General features: G+C 35.6%; 1 protein-coding gene across 2 annotated transcripts in view; it reads right to left on the bottom strand.

The window, feature by feature from the left end:
* Window positions 1-839: 839 nt before the first annotated feature.
* Window positions 840-22,364, bottom strand: part of mdga1 (MAM domain containing glycosylphosphatidylinositol anchor 1) — a 182,254-nt gene continuing 160,729 nt past the window's right edge. Inside the window, exons 16-18 of one of the 2 annotated variants that reach the window (XM_032561218.1) lie at window positions 18,856-18,986; window positions 9,051-9,159; window positions 840-3,766 (exon numbers count right to left, since the gene is read on the bottom strand). In XM_032561218.1, coding sequence (XP_032417109.1) covers window positions 3,681-3,766; window positions 9,051-9,159; window positions 18,856-18,986 — 326 coding nt within the window. In that variant the 3' untranslated portion in view covers window positions 840-3,680. Of the gene's footprint in view, window positions 3,767-9,041; window positions 9,160-18,855; window positions 18,987-22,364 lie in introns of both variants that reach the window. The other variant, XM_032561217.1, reaches the window with a different exon arrangement.

The following is a 22,364-nucleotide window of genomic DNA, read 5'->3' on the forward strand; positions in this document are numbered from 1 at the left end:
TTTTAATTATGGAAAAGGACAATTGCATGTCAAATGTTAAAAATATATGGCAATTGCATCTGAGCAACCTACATTTTCTTTGGCCAAGAGAAATCCTATCACCACACAGTTATTGGTGAAAGTTATTAGAGAAAACAAAAATTATTAATGTATCCATCACAGGTTGTCACGTACACATAAATGGACTAAGGTTGATTCAGATGTTACTATATAAGGAAAGTGTTGAATTAACTTCAATGTCTTACTTCACTTTCACCACTTGACAATTTGGTGCATAGTGGCACTCTACTTGTAAATGGGTGCACATGCAAGTTTTGTTAATGAATTAATCAGCATATTGCTAAAAATATGTGTAAAATACAGATCACAAATGCAAACAACCTGTTTTTTTATTTAATAAAAACCTGTCTTAAACTCTCAGAACCTGCTAGGAAATAAAAAAATAAACTGCTCATTGTCATTTCTATGACAATAAGCAGTTGTCATTGCTGCTCATGACAACTGAGCAGCAATTGTCATGAGCAATTTACAGTAAATTTTCTGTCACATTTCCTGTCTTTAGATTTATCACTTCATTTAACAACACATTTGATCCCACCTACTTTTTTTTTTTAAGCAACTAGACAATTCCTTAGAAGATTACACAAATCATAAAGTTTGTGTCTTAAAGCAATAAAAGATTATTTTGGTTTTCATACGAAAATAGACCAACATGAAATTTCATGTTCTTCAGAATGTGAAAAAAATTAGTTATGCTTTTTATGCTATAACGTTTGAGTGCAAATGGACAAAGGTTTGTTTTACTTTACTGAAAAAATGAGTATCACTTAATAAATATGTGAAATTTTTAGCATGTCACTTTATTACGGAACATATATGGAACCCTCCTGTTGCCCAAAATACAGTTTTGCTACAGGCTTAATTACATTCTTATAAACTATTACTTAAGTTCTAAGCAACTACTGAAAAATTTCTAATTTGAAAATATGAAAATGTACGTACCCATAAAATAACATTTATGACTTCATATGTCTTACAGTTTTTGATTGCGATGGGATAAAAAATTTAATTATCTCCCCTATCAGATTAACAACAATGTTGTAAGGGGACATTTTTTAAACTCAAGTTTTAAGTTGTCACAAAATTTATAAAAAGTGTGTTTCCTATTGATTAAACCAAAATAAAGGATCATATGTGGCACTAATACCATTACTAATTTCAAAAAGCGTCATGCTCGCATTCAGAAACTGCGACCATAAACTTTCACCACTCACTACTTCTACTTAAGCAGTAAGAGGAATGGCTGGACAGTTAACATGAGGAGATGTCATGCATATGAATGCCTTATATGTCATCAACATACTTGCAACTAAGTATAAAGTACTCACATATGCAATGTGTTCTCATCGGTGTGGAATACTGCTTATGAACTTAACCTGGAATTAATCCCACAAATAAACAACTCTTTAAAAGTTAGGAGAAAACAAGAGGTATTTTCTTAAAAGCTCATTCGTATAAGACGGATGTAGTCAGATAAGATAATGCACAAATCATTTCTTCTCCCCAAAATCCATAAAAACTTAAATTTGTGTGAATGTTGACACTGTGGGATCTTACAGATGTGTTCTTATATGCTCAAACAAGCATAAATCCACCTCCTAACATCTGGATAAGTCAATATTTAACAGACACACGACGCCTGTGTGTTACGTGCTACTTATCATTCAACAAAAACAACAATGCAGCTTTGTAAAACTCAAATAAAAAAATAATGAAGGCAAAAAAAATGAAATGAACAACTCAATGTTAACATGACAGGTAGAAGTGAGTACAGGAATGAGCAGACAGGTTCACATGCAATATACATGGCAATGAAGATGATCAGCATACAGAAACACATCAAAATAAGTTGACCGTTATTTTAGATAAGATGAAGCATGGTGTAGCAAACCACAACTGCATTCAATTTAAGTAACATTGAATAAAAGATGGATTAAGCCTCCATTAACTGGTTCATTTGCACATTGAGGTTTATATATGAAGCTCATATTGCTTAAATTTAATAATCATGTAAATGTAATTATGAAGTCTGTTTAATCTAAAAACATAACTACTCAACTAAAGCAATCTATACACAGAAATCTTGCTGTGTGAAATATCCATACATAGCATCAAATATTAAAAAGAAATCAGGGAAAAGGTTTTTCTTAATATTTTTCAACACTTTAATTTTCTTTATATAAGGAATTTTGTTTCTGTTTAGTACTTAAACAATTTGTTCATTTTTACAAAAATGAGTGCATCAATATAGTTGTTAAAATCTTGTCAACCACTCTTATATATTTGTTTTTTGCTTTATTCAAGAAGCGGTCTTTCTGCAGGGTTTATGGTGAAGGCAACACGGATAGATGAGTGTGTGTTTGTGCAATGTATGTTTAGAGGTGTGTGTCTTTTAGTGTTAGTGCAAAAGAAAAGGTTGAGGTTTCAATCCAGATGGCTTGAGTCGTGTGTGTATTCCCTCTGGGTGCTCAGATCAGGTTCAGGATCATAAATCATCCTCTCTACATCGTACAGATATGAATATAATAATACTTTATTACTCATTGTCTTTGATCCTTAATATGGCGAAACAAAAAACCCTCCAAAATATCAAAAACATTGAAAAGATTTGACTGCAACATCACATAAGAAGTGAAATAAAACTCAAAGGTACAACAGAGTAGTATAAACATTGTGCTTCTTTAATTTTACTTACTACAGTCCTCCATTGTCCTTGTAGTCTTTTAGTTTAAATTTTGTTATATTTAATATATAGATATATATATATGTATAGAGAGAGATAAATGTACACGTATAATCCGCACTGAGGTTTGTCTTTTGTGGCAAGCAGAGAGGCTACTGAGGGCATCCAGCTTTCATCATCCTCTTTATATGCGTCCTTTTCCACAAACAATTATTTTTGCTTGATTCATTCATGTGGTTCTTCATCTCTTTGTCAGTAGTTTCCAACTACCCCAAAGAACGATGCAAAAAGATGGCAGTCTTTGTAAAAAAAAAAAAAAAAAAAAAAAAAAAAAATCCCTTTTTTATCTTCTGCTTCTTTTCTCACTTTTCTTTTTGGAATCCCTGTTTTTCGTTTTATTCCCTCAGGTTCTTTGTCATCTTTGGTAGCGTGTCCGACACTTTGCTGTGTCTGGAAATAGGGTGCCAGGACTGTGGGATACGGTGGCTGGAGGGACTGGGGTGGGAGGGTGGATGGTTACAAACAGTATGCACATGGACAAACAAGGTTAATGAAGCACAGAAAAAGGCAAGAAAGTGACACTAATATGAATAAGGTTTTTCACCTATCATAGTGTTTGAGGTGAAAGATTTACTCTTCTATAAGTATGTCAATCCTTAATACAGATTGTGAGTCAGTTGATTATACTCTGAGCATAAATGCTGCAACAGTCAAAGAAAGAGGAAGACAGAAAGTTGACAAACTGTGTGACCTTGTGATAGAGGTATGGAACCGATATAAGGCAAGAGGGATATGACAGCGAGTGAGGAGGACCGACAAGTGACGACACATGTACAAGAGAGGAGGCAGAGAGGAGGAGAAAGAGGGAATTTAAAAAGCGCGAGTCAGGGCAGTGTCTGTTAGTACAGACAAGTGGTGGTGCTCTGGGAAGTGCTCATCATCTGTAGAGGAGTGAGAGGAAGCAGGAGAGGCCAAAGGTCAGCCACCTGGCCAGTGGGAGTGACCGTGATCCTCCAATAAGAACTATGGGAAGAAGACAAACAGAAAAAGTCATATCAGTTTATGCAGAGAGGCAGTACACTTACACTTGACTTTTGACCAGTTTAAATGATTTTTGTGAATCAAAAAACGATAAGGTGTATTCACAAAGTTAACTGGAGGTGCTGAATTTGGGAAAATCTTAGTTTATTATTGATTTAAATTCTGAAACTAGACCAAGAGGCATAACTGCTCTTAAAATAGCTTCACCAAGCACATAATTTCTCTGCACAGTTTGCTGACATTTAAAGAAAGTAAAACATATGAATTTAGTATGAAAAACCAGAGATAGAGGTATATATGTGTTTATATTATCAGTACGTATTTCATTAGATGTAAAAAAAAAAAAAATCTTTCTATGGTGATATCTCATAGTACAATGTGGCTATGCTCACTTTTGATTTTCAAAAATAGTGGCTTATATTCAGGTGTGCTCAAAAGTTCACAAATTATGGTACCACATATAAACTTTAATTACAGAAAACAGTAAGTTATAGAAACGCAGAGAAAATAAACTAACTTTGTTACAGCAATCCATTTGAGTTGTGGAACAGAGAGGCAATAAAGAATCTGTGATTCTTCTTATTTTTAAAGTTTAGAGCAATGCCTCATCAGATTAATAATTAGATTAATGAGAGTAACGGAAACAACAAGAGACAGAAGCATTTGTATCTCACAAAATGGTTTATTTTACAACTGCTGTGTTTTGTAGCTGATGCAAACGTAGGTGCAAATTGCTTCCATCTACTGAACTGTTTGCCCCTGAATGTACATAGGACATTCCAGGGCAAAACAAAAGCAAATATTTGGTTGGTCAAAAATAGGAGATTGCAATTCCTCATGAATTCCCCCATTGGGAATGGGTTTTATTGGTGCTTTTAAGACTGATGTGCTTAAAGGGACTAACATTTCCTTATCAGTTCTGCAGCGAGGATGATGGTTGATGTCATAAAATGCAAATAGAGTGTTTCTTGGATGAGCAAAGTGAGCTGAAATGAAAAGGACCAGTAAAAAAAGAGAAGAGTAAACAAATTCCAGACTCATTAAAATTAGTCCATAGCTCTAATCTTTTTGAATAGTTGTTCAACATATTTTTTAGATAAACTCTACCGTCAGCTGGACATTCAGGATAAATTGAAGTGTATTTTGCAAGGTTAAAATCTTATTTTCCTTTCAAAGTTATTTACTACACTCTTACCAGCCATCATCTCTTCTACTACACAAACAGTATAGACTTGTGCTTCATAAAGAAATTAAAATTGTTACCTTCTTCAACAAAGTTTTATGAATAAAAGAGTGTGTAGTGTATTCCAAAATCAATATGATTTCATAACAACTGTCCATCCCTCAGGCACAAAATCAATATCTATAATAAAGCTTCGATCAATAAATAGTACACTCCACATTCCTGTAGCACAGAAGATGGACAATAAATTGAAATAGAATCTGGTGTTCTTGTTAGGATCAATGGATTTTTTATTTTGACCATTTAGTCTTGTAGTGTTTTTTTTTTTTTGTTAGTGGAGAAATCTGTTGAATGTTTTGATCTTTTTGTTTTAACTTTCTATAAAGTCACTTATATTCTCTTACTGTTGGTCTATTTCAACTAGAAATCTATTCTGAGCAACTCAATAACCAGGTGTAAGTTACTCATCACTGTTTTAGATTTACCTTTAAATTAGCAGTTTTTGTTCCCCTCTTATCATATACATATTATTCTGTTTGGTCTGTCTTTCAAGTCTTCATTTGGAATTTTACTGCACATTTATCTTGATTCCTCATTAAGCTTTCTGTTTGACTTTATAAGTTCAATTGAAATGCTCATGTCATTACTCCTCCTCTTGGACAGCCAAGAAACTTTTTTTCTAATACTCTTTCCACTTCAATATTATCAAATATTATTTATACCATTGTGCTGGAATATTGTAGTTTAAATATACATGCATTTAGTTTTGCATACATTTAATGATAGTTTTTCTGTCAAACCAATGCTTTAATTTATTTTCATTTCTGAGGGGATCATCTCCAAAGGTTTCTGAAAATTCTCCCTGCTTGTATCATCAGCAAATAGTATGTATTTTGCCATGTTCAACACTATATGTGTAGTTTAAATATATCACAAACACTTTATATTACAGACACATGATCTACTTACAAAGTCATTTTGAGTCAGTGAAGCTGTGCCAGAAACAATTTTCTAAATTTTCTGGTTGCAAAGGTTTCTCACCCCTTTGAAAGAACGTAGACTAAAGTCTTATGTGTTACTGGAGATGTCAATTCTGATAAAAAGCCACTTAGAGAGATTTATTTTAATTTTTTATATATTTTTAAAGGCACCGTTTTTTTTTTTAACCATCTCCTTTGCTCTGAAAACAACACATAAGCCAGGTGGAGCTTTGTGATTTGGGCAGGTGGAGTTGCACTAAATAAGTCAGAGGCAATCATTTTTCATTTAGCACAAGAGTCCCTTGTGTATACACTCTGTTAACCTGATATAAATGTGAGCATTGTTAAATGTAGGCTACTTATCCATAGCGGTAATAAATGGAAAAACTTTACTCTTAGGTTTTGTTTTGTTTTGCTGTCATTTTTACACAGCAGGTAGTGTGTGCTTATTTGGGTCAGAATGAAGTTCAAAATGCCGACTACTTGTTGGCCTGGAAAAATCATAACTCATGCCATGATAATCGGACTATTCAACATTTTTTCATCTACAAAGCTGAAGATTGTGCTTGATGCTGAAAGTAATGTTAGCCCAGCAGAATACTTTCAGACTATCCTTTCAAAAAATAAAAATAAAATCTGTATATATTTATAGATGCAGAATTTTGTGTGGTTTGTGCGTGAGACACAGCTTGGTTTTCCATGATGGAGAATACAATTGAGCTTGGTTCCTCTCCCACAAAAGGGGGAGGCAGAGTTGGGCTGGTCTCTATGGGAAAACAAAGTCCCAGTGGGAAAAACAACACCTGTACTTAAGCCTATTTAGGAACTTTGGACGCAAGAAACAAGGTCAGAATTTGTACTTTTAAAGCTCACTACATGAGATGGAACTTGCATTCATCACGTTATTTTATCTTCTTTTAATTGTGGTTCCTTTCTACTTCATTATGAGCTGAAAACATACTTTAATCCCTTTCTGGTCCTTATTTTACCTTGCAGAACCAATGGAGGTAAAATTGCAATAGAAGTACTTGTCTCTTGCAATGGCAAAGACCTTCGTGTCGCCTGCCTGATAATTACCCATCTGTCTGTGGTATGCGAGTCTCAAAGAACCCGTAGGACACAATCGAACATGCACACTCTTTGAGCTCAAGAGCTTTCCTCTTCCTGTTTATGCCGTCATCTATTATTTACACCATCCGCCCGTGTTGTTACATGCACATATGTGTTACATTGCAGCACGGGCTTGTAGGCGTGCTCATACACATGCATCTCACGCAGAATGTTCCAAAAGGTTTAAAAAGAAAACACAAGTTGTTAATAATTTATTGACGTTCATGTTTTTTGCTGTTATGAGACGATTTCATGGCTCTGATAGTTTCTCTGTCGCAAATCCAAGCAAAAGTTAACAAAGCCCTGTAGATTCTCACCACATGTTGCTGAATAAAATCAAGCTTGTTGCTCTAATACTCAAATCACACGTCTCACTTCTTTCTGGAGTTGCCGCTCTTTTGATCTGCTTGAGATTTATTTAGCTTCTTTGTCTGTTAGCCTGTATTTTTCACAAGTTTAAAAGAATTAAGAGCATAGGAACACTAAAAGCAGCGGCGGCATGGACTAAGCCAGCTGAGTCAGTTCTGAACCTGTATTTTCTATGAAATAGTTTCTGAGTTTGAGTCTTGAATTCAAATTTTTCAGTACCAACAAAACGTTACTTCCCATCCCTCTGACCACATTTTAGCAGTCTAAAGCATATGTATTCACACACGTTAGTCTCTCTATGTCTTTGACCTTTTATTTGACCCTTGCGGCTAGTTGTGTCATTCCACATGCTTACTTTGACATGAAGTGTTTTGTTGAAACTGTTTGGGGTGTGTGTGTATGTGTGTGTTGCCCTCAAGGTAAAGTTGCTGGATAACGGCCGTGCTCCTGTTTTAGGAGTTTAATCTCAGTTCATCAAGTGTTTTTTTTTTTTTCTTAGAATCATTATTAGAGAGAAAAAGTCTTATGTTTGCAGGTGCAAATTTATGAGGTACACACTAGTGCTACCTCCATATCCACCACCCATAGCTCTCTGTGCTAAAATAATACAAAATGGCTCAACATATAGCAAAAATGTGAAACTAATAAATATTGTTAAATGTGACCAAGACTTAGTGAGAACCTGATTTATATGTTGGAACTGGTGCTGGGTCAAAAATAGGTAATAATCCAATGAATGAATAATGATACCATTAATACATTTATTATTAGCAATAACGATGATGTTTTCAAAGCAATTATGATTTGTTGACTGAAGCTTATGTGTCTGAGAGCAGGACAGCTTTATAGAATGACTATGGAAATTTAATATGAAAATAATAGTCAATGCAGAATAAAAACAAAGATAAATCAAGGAAAATATTATTGAGCTTTTACAGCTTGTTGGCATTGGACTTAGTTGCAAATAAGAATTATGAGTCAGCTATTGCAGAAATTCTTTCTAAAAACCACAAAAAAAATTCTTAGTTTAAAAGTTGTGTTTTTCTTTTTACCTCTGTCATTTACAATCTTGAAATTACACTTATTTTATAAAAAGATTTTTTAACAAATGGTGTTCTTTCATTTCCTTTTCACGCCGAAGGGTAAATAACTGAGCCTCTCCAACATGAGGCATGATGTGCAGAGGTAAACATTTATCAGAGGGGAAGATCGAGCAAGGAGGAGAGAGAGGCGAGGCATAATGAAGTTGAATATAGGGAAGGCAGCAGGAGTGTGATGTGACAAAATAGAAAATGAAAACAAAAGTAAAATTGGGTGAAACAATTGCTGCTGAGGAAAGACACAACAAAAATATTTTCTCTGTGTTCCTAAACACTGAAACAGGTATTTATTTCTCCTAAAGCTAAAGAGAAATAAACCGTTTCTTTCTCTTAAGTCCGTATTTCATGCTTTAGCTAATATTATTTCAGCTTAAATTGAACTGTCTACCTTTTAACACATGCTGCACTGGCTGTTTTAGTGAAAATTGTTAGCTATTAAGTGCATATGCATGTTCAGAAGCATTTCTCTTCACACACACTCAGGCACCAGTCATATCCCATCAGTCACATCTTACCTGTCTTACCTGCGTTGGCTACCGTGTTCTCCTGCTTGCACTTTCCTATGGTGATGGACACATCATCAATGGCGATATCTCCCTCAAAGCCTGCACCTCGGATTCCTTCAAACACAATCTGTTTGGGAAAGACAGAGACAAGCAAGATGCCATGTCAGTTAGTTTAAAAGGTAAGCACAACCAGAACATCTGCTGCAGCTCCAAATTAGTGCAGTAGTCAGTGGTAAAAGTGTGGTGGAATATTTTTCTGGTTGGTTAAGGGCCTGTTAGTCATTCACTCAATCATGTATAGTTGTAATACAAGGTACTACAGTCACCTTGTATTGCAACTATTCTCAAAATGTTCTACATTCCCATAGAAATATATCTGAAAAGAGAAAAGCTATCTCATTGTATTGCTCATTTCTTGGGTTTCTGAAATTATATCTTTAAAAATTTAGGGATAAACTTTTTTTTTTTTTTTTTAAAGAATCACCTTGATCTCAAAAGCTTTAAACAGATACACTAACAGGAAACTGAAAATCTCAATTCAATATTCTTAGCATTCAAGCTCATGTATAGTAATTTTTTCTGGGACCACAACAACAAGACTAAACAGGAGTCTCATCTGAAAACTTCCCATTTTAGCCAACAGCCATCTGGTTTCTGAGTGACAGCCTAATTACTGCGGTGTAACAAAGGCACCAAAAGCCCATTGCACCCAGCTAATCAAAAAAACAAGCACATTCTTTCTGAGGAAGGAAAATAGAACAAACAAGGAAACTTTGTTGCTTCAAAATACAGAAAAAATACAGAACCCACATTTCTAGCCACTGCTGGAGTTTAATATGTGGCAAATGCAGCATTTCATAATGCATTAAAAATCATAGGTATTATTTACCCTTACCAGTTTAATTGACTTTTCAATGTTACAGAAATAGCAAGCTATTTAAGTTTGGCCAATACATGCAGTAATATTCCCAAAATCATGTGTCATCCAACTTTAGCTCAAGGCTTTCTAACTTTACAGAAAAAAAATACAGGTGTTACTGTGTGTTGAAATTCCTTGTTGAAGAGAACCTGCCTGCTCTTTGCTTATATACCACCTCCATACATATATCTAAAGCTCGGGTTAATAGGAGAAGGGGCAGACATAGAGGAATAGCAAATAACGCATGACTGGTTTCACTTTACAAACTCCATCTGTTAACACCAACATACTGCAGTTAGGGGACATGCCCTGCCATCAATTTGTGAGTAAATATATCAAGCTAAAACAAGTGTAGGTTCCATTAACCTGATACCGACCCACCGAGTGGAAAAGCCTGACCTCAGCGCACATGCTCTGGATGAAAGGTGAAGAATGGGTGAGCAAACAGCACAGCTAACACACCTCATGTTTGATGCCTTCCATTGCCTTTGCTTTCATCTGTGAGCACTGTGGTGTTAGTGCCTAACGGGAATGTCAAGTTGAGGTATCAAACATAAAATTCATTGGGCAGAAACCAATAATCTAGCCATGAGCATGTGATGCAAGTTCACTCACATCTGAGAGAGAACCTGAAGTCTGTGAAAGCGATGTAAGATTCCCCACAAAGTTTGATTAATTTCTGATTAAGAGTATAGATGTACAAAATGTTTTCTTTCTGGGTATGCTGACTACTTTATGCAGTCCATGTTCATCCATGTAATGACAGTGGATATTGCTGAAGTCTTCTTTGAAGCGATCACACTCACTCTTTGTCTGAACGAGACTTTAAACATTTTCATTCGGTTTGTAGTCGCCTTCTCTCCAAATAGAGTCCAATCAATTACATTAATAAAAGGAAAGGAAGAACGAGTGCAGTGCCACCCTTGCACTATTTACTTTAATTTAGGTAAGGAATGAGAAACCTTCTTGTAATGAACAAATAATATAACTAGGAAAACCTTGAAGCTGATTGGGTGGTATTTAGGGGGATAAAAAGAAGGTCGACAGCATAGTATGGATTTAGGTGGTCGGCTCATTTGTGCAAGGGATTTCATTGTTAGGCAGACTGGAAGCTGTGAAGAAAACTTTAGGAGAGGAAAAAGGCTAATTGGCCAAAAGTCCACAGTTCTCTAATTTATGTACACTTCCAAGCAGTTTCGTCACTGCTTAGCTGTGGTGAAATGTAATGTACTTACTTTGTGGAAACGTTTCTGTCAGCTGAATCAAGTTTTACGCATTCATACAATAATACCCCTAATGACAACTAACTAGAGCTTCAGATGCATACATCCATACACCTGCGACTGCTTCCTCTACAAGGAATATACCAGATTGTCATATAATTAGAGAAGATGAGAAAAATAATTGAGTCAAGAAATCCCAGAACTGTCGCTGGGTTTGACACACAAAAAACACAGAACTACAGCATATTTAAAGTACAATACAAGTCACCCAATGTGTAATTGCTCCTGCAAAGAGTACTTACTATAGAGTACATAGAGTGTATAAATATATGTTTTTCTAGGCATGGGAAAATGGGCTTGTGCCCTTTCACCGAATGTGTAGTGTAAAAACAGCCAACTGAAGTGTGAGTCGGCTGTGTCAGCAGTGCCTCACACTTATAAATCACTGCTGGTGACTAATTTGAAGTCAACTACATCTGTTTCTGAGCTTTGGGAGCAGCAAGGTTGTTCATGAAAAGTTTTATAAACTAATCAAGGGAAAGAAAAGCCTTAAATAATCAACAGTAAGTCTGCTAATTACAGAAAATGACATAGAAACAAGAAACACATTAAAACAATAATAAAAGTTTCACACAGTAGAAAAGACATGTCAAAATCCAAATTCAAGGAAATAATTAATTAGAACATGATAGAAAAATAACCAATTAAGTAATATTTGGGGTTTATATTTAAGGCCCTTCAGCAGGAATGTTTTCATTCTTGATTTCAAAGGGGCTGACAACTTATGCACATTTTAGGTTTTAAGGGAGACTTGTGATAAGCACATACTATAGAACTTTTTGGACCAATGTGATCCATTTTCTTGGTGTTGGTCAGGACTCTGGCAGCTGCAGATGCCAAATTGATTTTATAATTTTTTTTTCCCGCACCGATACCATAACAACAATGTGAGCAACTGAAAGTGAAGAGTTGGTAGACTTGGACTTAAATTTAACATCATTCAGTCCAAAATGATAACTTGTTTTCTGGATTTTTTTGTGATCCCCAAAATGTGAGAGTCTAAATAATTGCCTTTATCTGATTTGACATTTTGAAGACAAAAAACTGGGCTTATTTGTGCTAATTTTGAACTTTTTGATATACATCTAATGAAAAAAATAAAATTAGTTCCTCAAAAAATGTGATTGTCATTGATGAAATTATTTTCAAACATAAATGCTGCAATAAGGCCAGAATGATGTTATAATAATTCACAATCTGAGGAAAACAAATTAAATTGAACACAAACAGCTCAAGAATGGAAACTTGAGGAACCTCACCGGTGATATTTGGTCTCATTTGTAATTGCCGTCTGGTGCAATACACCCCATCTGTTAAATATAATCTGAACCAATCGAGCATAATACAAGACAATCAAAATCACATTTTTATCTATTAATCAGTATGATATGAAAAGTATGTATATACACTAAACAACAATGAAAATATAACAAAGTTTAAACTGGCAGATGACATAGCACTTAAATGTGTTTTGATTTGAAAACCTAACCCTAAATTTAACTTTGACACTTCCCTTTAAGTCATAGATAATATGATTTGGCATACAACCTATATTAAATCCTTAATATATCCTTTGTTGCAACAAGACAAACTGTCTGTTGGGACTTTCCATAGTACAACATCTTTTGTAGACATAAAACAAATACACTTATTTGAAAATGTGCAGAATTGTTATCAACCTGTGAGAGTAAAAATGACCCAGATGGACCTGCGAGTGTGTAGGTGCAGAAATAGATTCCAGAATCAAAGGAGGTACAGTCAGGTGTCAGGTTGGAGCTGTGAGAGTGTTGTTTTGTCGAGTCTTGTAACCTTTAATGTTCCCATTGATGTCCTGTCCACATACCAAAAGGGACACGGTCTTGGGAGAAGGAGGAGGAAAAAAATGATTGACTTTGCATGTGTTAGAGAAGGAAAAGAACTCACAGATATACAGTGAGGACTTTGAAATGCCAACGCAGAGCAGATTTCCCCTGCAATGCAAGGAAAAAGGAAAATATACGTTGGCCTGGTTTCCCACATGCCCCTCAGGTATGGGGACACTGTGAGGAACACAGATGGCCTTGGGTTAATCCGAATAAGGGTGAGAGGAAACGAATGACCTACAGTGTGTTACTGTGTTTGTGCTATTGTGTCACAATAGCACAAAAACAAATCTATTTTTTAATTTATTTTTATAAATGGATTTCACTGTGAGCTTACAGAAGAGAAATAAAGCATCATTAATTTGTTGTAATGTGATTGACTTTTTATTTTAATGTAATTCATTTAATCCCTAAATATGTAGTTATCTAATTAAAAAAAGAGAAAACTTTGCAGGGAAGAATTTAATTAAATTGCAAATCTAACTTATTGGATACAAAGTCCAATAAATGTTTGTTTCAATATTACACAATGGGTGGACTATATCTTTTTTGTAAGACAAGTACGCAGAAGCATTATTCTCAAAGGCATATTTACATTTGATGGATGGAGCAAAAACAAAGTGAAAATAAAAAGATGAGTGGCAGCACCTAAAAGGCCAGTATGCAGTCATGAAGCTGTGAATGGGATGAAAAAGTTTGTGTTCTCCATGGACACTTCTGCACTTCATAAAAGTGAATATCATCACACAAAAAATTTAGTGAATTTAAATAAGTTATACATCTTTGAAAAGGAAAAACTAAAGAGAAAATAATGGGTGCAGCAAGTTGGGCAAAATTTTACAATATTTTTATTGGTGTAAGGAAAGAAACTCAGGAGACAAATAAACATTAACAGAAATGTTCAATTGATAAAAGTTAAACTGTTGTTGAGAGTCAAAGATAATATACAACTCATTAGTTTTATGATTATTATGAGAGTTAAAATCTAATTAATTTTATTCAAAAGCAGAAGTAGTTGATCAGGTCAACAAAAAGAATTCAAGTCAGATCTCTGACAACGTAACAGGTCAGACGCTAAAGGGTCAGTCAAATGAAAAGTGAATCAGGCATTTGAAAAAATAAAAAACAGAGAACATCACTAATTTGTCCCAAATGAGAAAGAAATAGCATCTCTTTTAAATAATTAAGTGAAATATTGTTAGTCTGTTGGTTGGAAGAGCAAATAAGTACGCAGACTAAGAAGATCAAAAAGGAAAATATTTTGGTAACCAAAAAATAAAAGCTACAAAAAAAAATAACCCACCAAAGTTTTTAAAAAAAAAATATATATAAGAAATAGTCTCTTATCAATTCAGTCATCCTATATTGTGCTCAGTTTCATTTTATCGCATATCAGCTTACGTTCTATGCAGTGATTCCTTTATTTACTTTGCATCATCATTTTAAAAAGCTGTTTGTTATCCTGCATGTGAGGCGTCTAAATAACACAGTAAAACTGACATTTAAAGTGGGGCTAAAGATAAAGTAACTATCATTTGAAAAACAAAATTACACCAAATTTGAGATTAATGGCTGTACCATAGTGAAATAACAGTTTTCCTCATTACCGGTACAATAAAACAGCATTTATGAAGCCCTATAAACATATTGACTTGGTGGCAGAGGCAGAATGTTGACGTTCAGTTTATTTAAATAGCACTAATTCAAAACAATTGTTGCCTTGAGAAATTTTACTAAAAAAAAAAAAAATCATTTAAATTCAACCACACATCTATTGCACTTGAAGTCATCAAAGGGTACAGTCAGCTCAATTAATTTTTCCAAGTAGTTCAAAAAGTTTCTATTTAAAGAAACACAGCAGATTGCATCGAATCATTGACTTGTAGCAATAATATAATTTTCTTTTTTTAAATGATAAAATCATGTAAAGAATTTTCCTTTCCAAAAAAGCACAAGTATAATCTGACATTTTTTAAAAGTAGTTGTGCTGCCATCTGGTAACCCTGGCAACTGAGTATGGGGAGGAAAAAGCTTTTTGCTTTTTTGTGGCACCAGCCTGTAATTTAAAGACATTAAATGCCTCCACCTGAAAAGCAGGCTTAGGATACATTGACAGTTTATTATTTCTGTGAGAACAGGTTGAAGAAAAGACATGCTAAGACTTGGTTGGAATCTACAAGTAAAAAAAAAAACAAACAAAAACTACTTCAGCTAGAAGGCTTTCAAACAAATGCAAAGGATGTCTGAGCTGTCCATTAGGGCTTGGAAAGTGCAAGAAGAAAAGTGTATTCTACTGTATGCAATAACCAGACTACAATATCAAGAGACAAGAGGTTATCCTATGGTTGTCTTGATAGACTTTCCTCTCAGATTTTGTAACAACTCTTGAGAATTGTAAATGTAATAATTTTCTATTTTATTTTTGTTCAAACACTTTTTTTAAATTTCAGAAGTAAACAGATTATTTGGGGGGAGAATCTGTTATGTTAGGAGATACAGCAGGGGTCACCCATTCCAGACCTGAAGGCCGATGTCCTGCAACTTTTAGATGTCTCCAGTTCAACACCGTTTATAGGCAGCCAGTTAGGTCCTCTAGAGTCCTGCTAATGACTTCATTATTTGACTCGAGTGTGTTGGAGCAGAGACACATTTATAAGTTGCGGGACACCAAGGTGATGAAGCATCTAAGTCCTCTGGAAACTCCTGGGATACAATTTGTTGGGATTTATCCTGTGATGTTCAAGGTGGAGTTTTGGGGATTAGACCTGCATAAAATAAATAATAATAATAATAATAATAATAATAATAATAATAATAATAATAATAATAATAATAATAATAAATTACATAGTGAAGGAAAAAAAACATTTATCATAACACATGTATGAGTTCACATGAGAAATGTAGAGACTTGTAGATGGAAGGTATAAAGAATACTATACACCCACTGATTGAGAAAATTGTTGGCCTTTATAAAACATGTTACAAAAGCATTATAAATTCTGAGGAAATGACTTCAGCCCACATTAACAAAATACTGTAAGAGAACAGCATGTGAAATCATTACAACAATCATTACAACAAAACTAGCAGAGATACTTAACTCATATACAGCTATCAAATGATCTCACAGACTGATTCTAATGTAATGATTATTTAAATGTAAATTTTGTGTGAAGTGCATTTAAGCAACTGAGGGACAATTGAGGGACAGTCAGCATAACAGTTGAAAACTTTTGTTTTTAGATTTCATGATTTATTGTGTTATCAGCCCTGAGACAGGACAGTATGAAGAACCTGACACATCTGATTCCCCACAGAAAAAGAGAAAACAAATGAAAAACAAAATCAGAAAGAGATTGCACAAAGGCTGTCAATGCTGTTTCCCAGGTAGTATTCTTGACTGTGGTAGACACACCTTATCACAAACATACACACAAAATGAGTAAGCAAAGATGGGAAAATGAGTGTGAGGGGATGTATGGTGTCAATCGGAAAGCTAGACTGAGTCATCGAGTTTATTTTGCCACGTGCCAACAGGGAAAAAATAACGACAAGCACAGCTGCCAGAGAGCCAAAGATGCTCAGTGACGTGTCAACAGACAACAGTAAAACACAGGCCTTCTTTCTGCCATGTCTCCCAGTCACTCCCCTCAATACTGACTGAATGGGACCAATTCATTTGAACTTTGACTATCCTATAAACCTGTAAAAGACAAAGTGACAACTTACCTCATATCATCAGACCTTTTTGTAAGTTTAATTTGATCTAAAAGTTAGTAAGTAAAGTCTACAAAACACTTTTTTATCTGTGTAGTATTACAAATCAATTAGGTGCTAAGAATTCTACCTTACATTTTAGCTCTGTGGTCATAAAAACCTTTGAGCGCCAGTTGATGAAGCATCTGAAAGGCATCACAGACCCCATGCTGGACTCCCTGCAGTTTGCTGACTGAGCCAGCAGGTCGGCAGAGGATGCAGTCAATTTGGGTCAGCACTTCATCCTGTGCCACCTCGACCATCCAAGGACATAGGCCAGGATTTTTTATTTTTTTTTGTAGACTTCAGGTCTTCCTTCAACACTATCAACCCAGACATCTTCCACCAGAAGCTCATCCAGCTCACTGTCAGATGTACCAGGCTCCACCTGCCAGTGGATCACCAACTTCCTTGCTGATCAGCTGGAAGGCAATTTCTCCAGCTCAGGAAGTATCAACACCAGTCTTACTCCCCTTGTATACTAATGCCTGCTAATCAATGAACCCATCTGTTCATTGTCAGGACACTGACTGATACAGTCTGCATACAGACATGAGGTGGATCGGTTGGTCCACTGGTGCAGACAGACCCACCTGGAGCTAAACCCACTAAAGACAGTGGATATGACAGTGGACTTCAGGAGAAACTCCTTTACACTGTTTCCCCTCAACATCCACAATGTGTCGTCTGTGAATAATTTCCAGTTCCTAGAACCCACACTTAGATGGCCAGGCAGAGTATATGTCCTACAGCAACTTAGAGTTCATCTTTCCACATGAGCTGCTGATCATTTTCTTCATTGCCTTCATACAGTCTGTCATGTGTTCATCCATCTCTGTGTGGTCGGGCTCATCCACATAATAGGACAGACTCAAACTGTACCAAACAATTGGGTCTGCAGAGAAGATCATCAGGACAGACTGTTCCTCTAATCATGACTTGTACATGTTTAGGACCAGTAAAAGAGCGGCTAACATATCTGTCAATCCAACACATTCTGCTCATCTGATATTTAGTCTTTTAGTTTCAGGTTGGTGCTACAAAGCACTAATAAGCATCCATCAATGCTTCTCACTGAAGGTATTTAAACTTAATGGTGAACAGTAGCTACTAGGGTTGCCAAACCTTTTCCTCAGCTTCAATAAACAATTTTATTGATGTATGTTGTTTAACGAGTGAATCAAATTCTATGAATAAAAAATTACATCAACATGAGAGGACTTATTAATAAAGAACAGAATTTTTTATTGGGTGTCCTATTTTTTACACATGGCTGTGAGGTAGCAACCAATCCAGAAGTAAATGTGAGGCCTTAAGTCTTTATCCACTGATTTTCCTTTGCAGACTTAAAGTCACTGCAGAAAATACATTGTAAAAAAATAAATCTGATTCAAGGTAATCTTTCCAGGTCAACTGTTCGTGGAATTGTGTGAACCATGAAACTCCCTGTTAATTTCTGGCTGTGTCAGAGGTCTTTTTTCTGGGAAAGACATAGTGGAGAAGAAATGGCTGCACTAAAAGAAATGTCAAAAACATGAGAGAGATGACAAGTAAAAAGGAGTTGTAATTTATTTTTTTTCTTCTGCCTCCTTTGAGTGAGCCAAAGCGACAGTGGTGGGCCATGATAAAAATCAAGGAGCAAACACTGGGAGCCGAATTGCCTTTAGAGGCTGGATTCTTCAAAACTCACGTTAACAGTAGAGAAGACACTGCATGTTGTTCCCTTACCAGATGACTGGGTCATACCTGCAGGTCACGTTCTGAATTTTACGCAACACATCTCAATTGCTGAGTGTAATGAGGTAGGGCAGAGGGGGAGGGGCCCTACTGTCATTCAAACAAACAAACAAACAGGTTCCCATTTCAAAACTGTTGAGGTTTTTCTTGAGATATAGGTTTTATATTTGAAATCCTATCAAAAGATTTATGTGTTAAGGTTTTTCACTGCTATATTATTGACTTTGCTGTTCCCCGTGTTGGAGAGAAGACCAGTGTTTTACCTGGAAGGGTCCGCTGGGGCTGATGTCAAAGAAGGCTCTACTCCAGTCTGGGCCCTGATGACCTGATTTTGCCCACACCACTGAATCCACAGGCGCAATACTTCTCACCCTCAGAAGAACATTGAGCGTGCCTGTGAAAAAGTTACACATCGACCACAAATGATGAATCTGTAACTGGCATGGTCTCACTATAACAAAAGATTTCCTCCAGAAAATTCAGGAAAAAGACAATAAACAAAGGAACAGGTCAGTTTAAAATCTTTTGTCACTGAAGACATATGCAGAAAAGTAGGCACCTAAAGTAAGCCTTTATGACATTTAGGTGAGATGTTTAATCTGCGAGACTTTCTGACGTTGAGATTTCTCCTAAAATGTGTGAAATGGCAACACACTGAAAAGGCCTACTTTGACACAGGTGTAAAGCACGGCAGAGAACAAGGAAGAAGAATAGGAGAGGCATTTGTTGAATGTGTTAATTAACCTTTCTCTTTTAGTATATTTACAGTATACACACTTCGCTCTCGTGTGATGTGTTAGTGTAAGGAAAGAAGCACTGTGTGAGCTATGAGAAGGGGTCCTAATAGGCTCGCTCCCTCTTGTCTCTATCTCACTCAGCCCTCTAAGATGTGAGAGAATCATTCATCTTCTTAACGACCACCAGCCAGCCCCTAATTGGAACATTAACCAACCACCAGTCTTCTAAACAAATACACAAGCAGGGGGCATCCGTGCACTACATGTGGTATTAATGGATGTGCACACAGTATCTATATGTCTGCACATCAGAAATCCCTTCTGTATTAAATGTGTGCTGTGTTTACATAGTAGTATTATTTAAACCTTTAAGAAATGTAAAGGTTGAGATAAAACCTCTTCTGAAGGCTGACAAATGCAAAGAAGGGGTGCAAAGAAACCCCTCAAGTAAGACTAATTTCATGATATGGGATTGTTAAATGAGTTGGGTTTTTTGCTAAATAAATGGTAATAGAAATAGAAAGATATTGATATCTAAATTGATATAGATTTGTATTTATTATTTTGTTTTCAGACATGCAGATTTTTGTTTTAAGTGTGATGAAGAGATATAAACTCAAAGGAAGCTGTATTCAGAAGTTAAGGTTGAGTCAGCATAAGGCTGGAAACATTGTTTTCATCACAAAGCAACCACAGAAATGATGAGTATCAGAAATGTCTTCCCCAGATAAATATTACGTGAAATAGAAAGGGATCTTGGAGAATGAGTAAATTAAACAAAGGAAAAGCAAAGATTTGGAAAAAAACACAGAAGAAAAGAAAAAAGGTGATTATAAATTATAGAGGAAATCACAGATGAGGTGACTAAATGCTGTTAAAAAAATATGCTAAATATGCTATTTTCATAAATATACACACACACACGCCCACACACCCCAATACTCCCCCCCTGCTCCCCCCCACCCCGCACACGCCCACGCACACCCCTTCGGTCTACAACCAAATATTAAAGCCTCATATTGTTTCTTTTTTTTTTTGTTCAGCTATTCTCTTTCGCCACCTACACACACATACCTACTCCTGCAGGTCCACACAAACTGCACAGGATAAAAAAGACTCTGATAAGCAGCCTATTGATTGGTCTAAGGCATGGCAAAGTTTGGTGGTAAAAGTGTCAGAGGAACAGCTCTGTCAGACCTATCTATCCACATTGTCATCAGAGGAGAATGTACAAGAGAGCCACAGCCTGACATGCATAACTGACATGCATGAACTAATGCTTTTTAACTCAAATGGGTTATTTCATTTGGATGACTGAAATAAAGCCTTCATTCACTGCATCATCCAGCTAACCCTTAGTTTCCACTCTATTTATGCAGTCATTTATTGTCAGAACCAAAACTGAAATCTAAAAAGGTGAAACCAACTGAGATTTGGATGCCACATACATGGAAGTATGCATAAAGTGATAAAAGTTTTATACAAACAAAAAAATTACATTATTTGGAAACTTTAGTCTTTAAAACATTCCAGTGAATGTATTTACGCATGTCTTGCTGCTCTCAACAACAGTTCTAAACACTTACCCAATGGCCAACAAAAACTAATTAAATGTTGTTTATTGTTGCTGACAGTGATCCCAAGGAGGAGCAGAGAAACATTACCTGATGTATGTGTATAAGATCCTGTCCAACTCTTTTACTACTTACACCCAACAATGAGAATAAGGCCGTCTTCCCTTTTTTTGTTGTAGCAAACAACCCTTCTTTTTTTTTATCCTGCCCTGGAGACATTTAATCAGTACTGCCTTTTTAAACAACATTTAAATGTTGAATCTCAAGTAAAAGGCATAAGACGGGGGCCGGAGCCTTTATTGTCCAAAGAGCCATTTAAATCTTTGAATTTGTCCAGATCCACAAAATACAAACAGCCTAATGATAGGAAACGACAGCTTGTCAAGTATTAAGGAGAACTTCTGTGTGAAATTAGTTTATGTAATGATTAAACAGTCACAGTTTCATTTTTAAGTTTCAAACTTAAGGATATGTTTTTAAAACTTATTGTTTTAAGTTTTTCAACTTTTAAATTGGCCTGCTGGTCCTCATTTTTCTTTGTAAAAACCTTAACATATAAAATAGTAAAACAATGTAACAAGAAAATTTTCATGTAATAAGATTGAATAGACAAGAAAATTGAAGAATTACAAGATTTTATCTATTTTTCATCTGCATTTTGTCAGTCAAAAAGTCATAATAGTTGGAAAAAATACATGCTTTTGGTTGTGCTGTAGATCGACAATGGTGGGAGTTCTTAGTTTTGATGAATTTAATGAGGATAACTGAAGTTCAGATTTCTTGGCAACTTTTTTCTGGCTGCTTGATTGACAGATATTACTTTTTTATCATCCGTATATTTTAACACAATGATCCATATATATCACTTTGCGATACGTACTGCTGCGTTAGCTGTTGGACAGTCAACATCAGTCAAAATTTTTTCTACAGTGGTCTTGAAAACCTCATAGTCATCAGCTTGACTTTAAACTTGTCTTTGTACTAAAAAATACTTGAAATATTCATAATGGCATTTGTTAAACAGCTAAAGTTTGACAAGAACTGGGTAATCAGCAGAACGGTTAAAGCAGAAAATGTGTAAAAATTTAGCTAAAAACTCTGAAGTTCTGCTGTGAGAACAGAAGAACAAAATGAAACCACAATGAAATGGACAATGTGAAAAAGTGGACCAAATTCCTCCACAAGTTGGAGAGAATAATGATCATGACCTTATAGTGTTGTTTAAGTGTGGTTAGAGTGTTGTTGCTGTTTGTGTTCATGTATATACATTATTTAAGAACAGTGAATTGAAGCCAGTGTTTTCATTTATTAGTGTTCTGGTCTGTGTACATATGTGTGCAACTGCGTGTGCATTCTAGCGCTGTGACAGAACATATTATGATGAACAGCTCTGCCAGATGACTGATTGTATCTTGCCCCTGCCATAAATCACACAGCCTCTGCCCCCTTTAGCCACCTCCA

Source organism: Xiphophorus hellerii, chromosome 4 (genome assembly GCF_003331165.1).
Source record: "Xiphophorus hellerii strain 12219 chromosome 4, Xiphophorus_hellerii-4.1, whole genome shotgun sequence".
Classification (NCBI taxonomy): domain Eukaryota; kingdom Metazoa; phylum Chordata; class Actinopteri; order Cyprinodontiformes; family Poeciliidae; genus Xiphophorus; species Xiphophorus hellerii.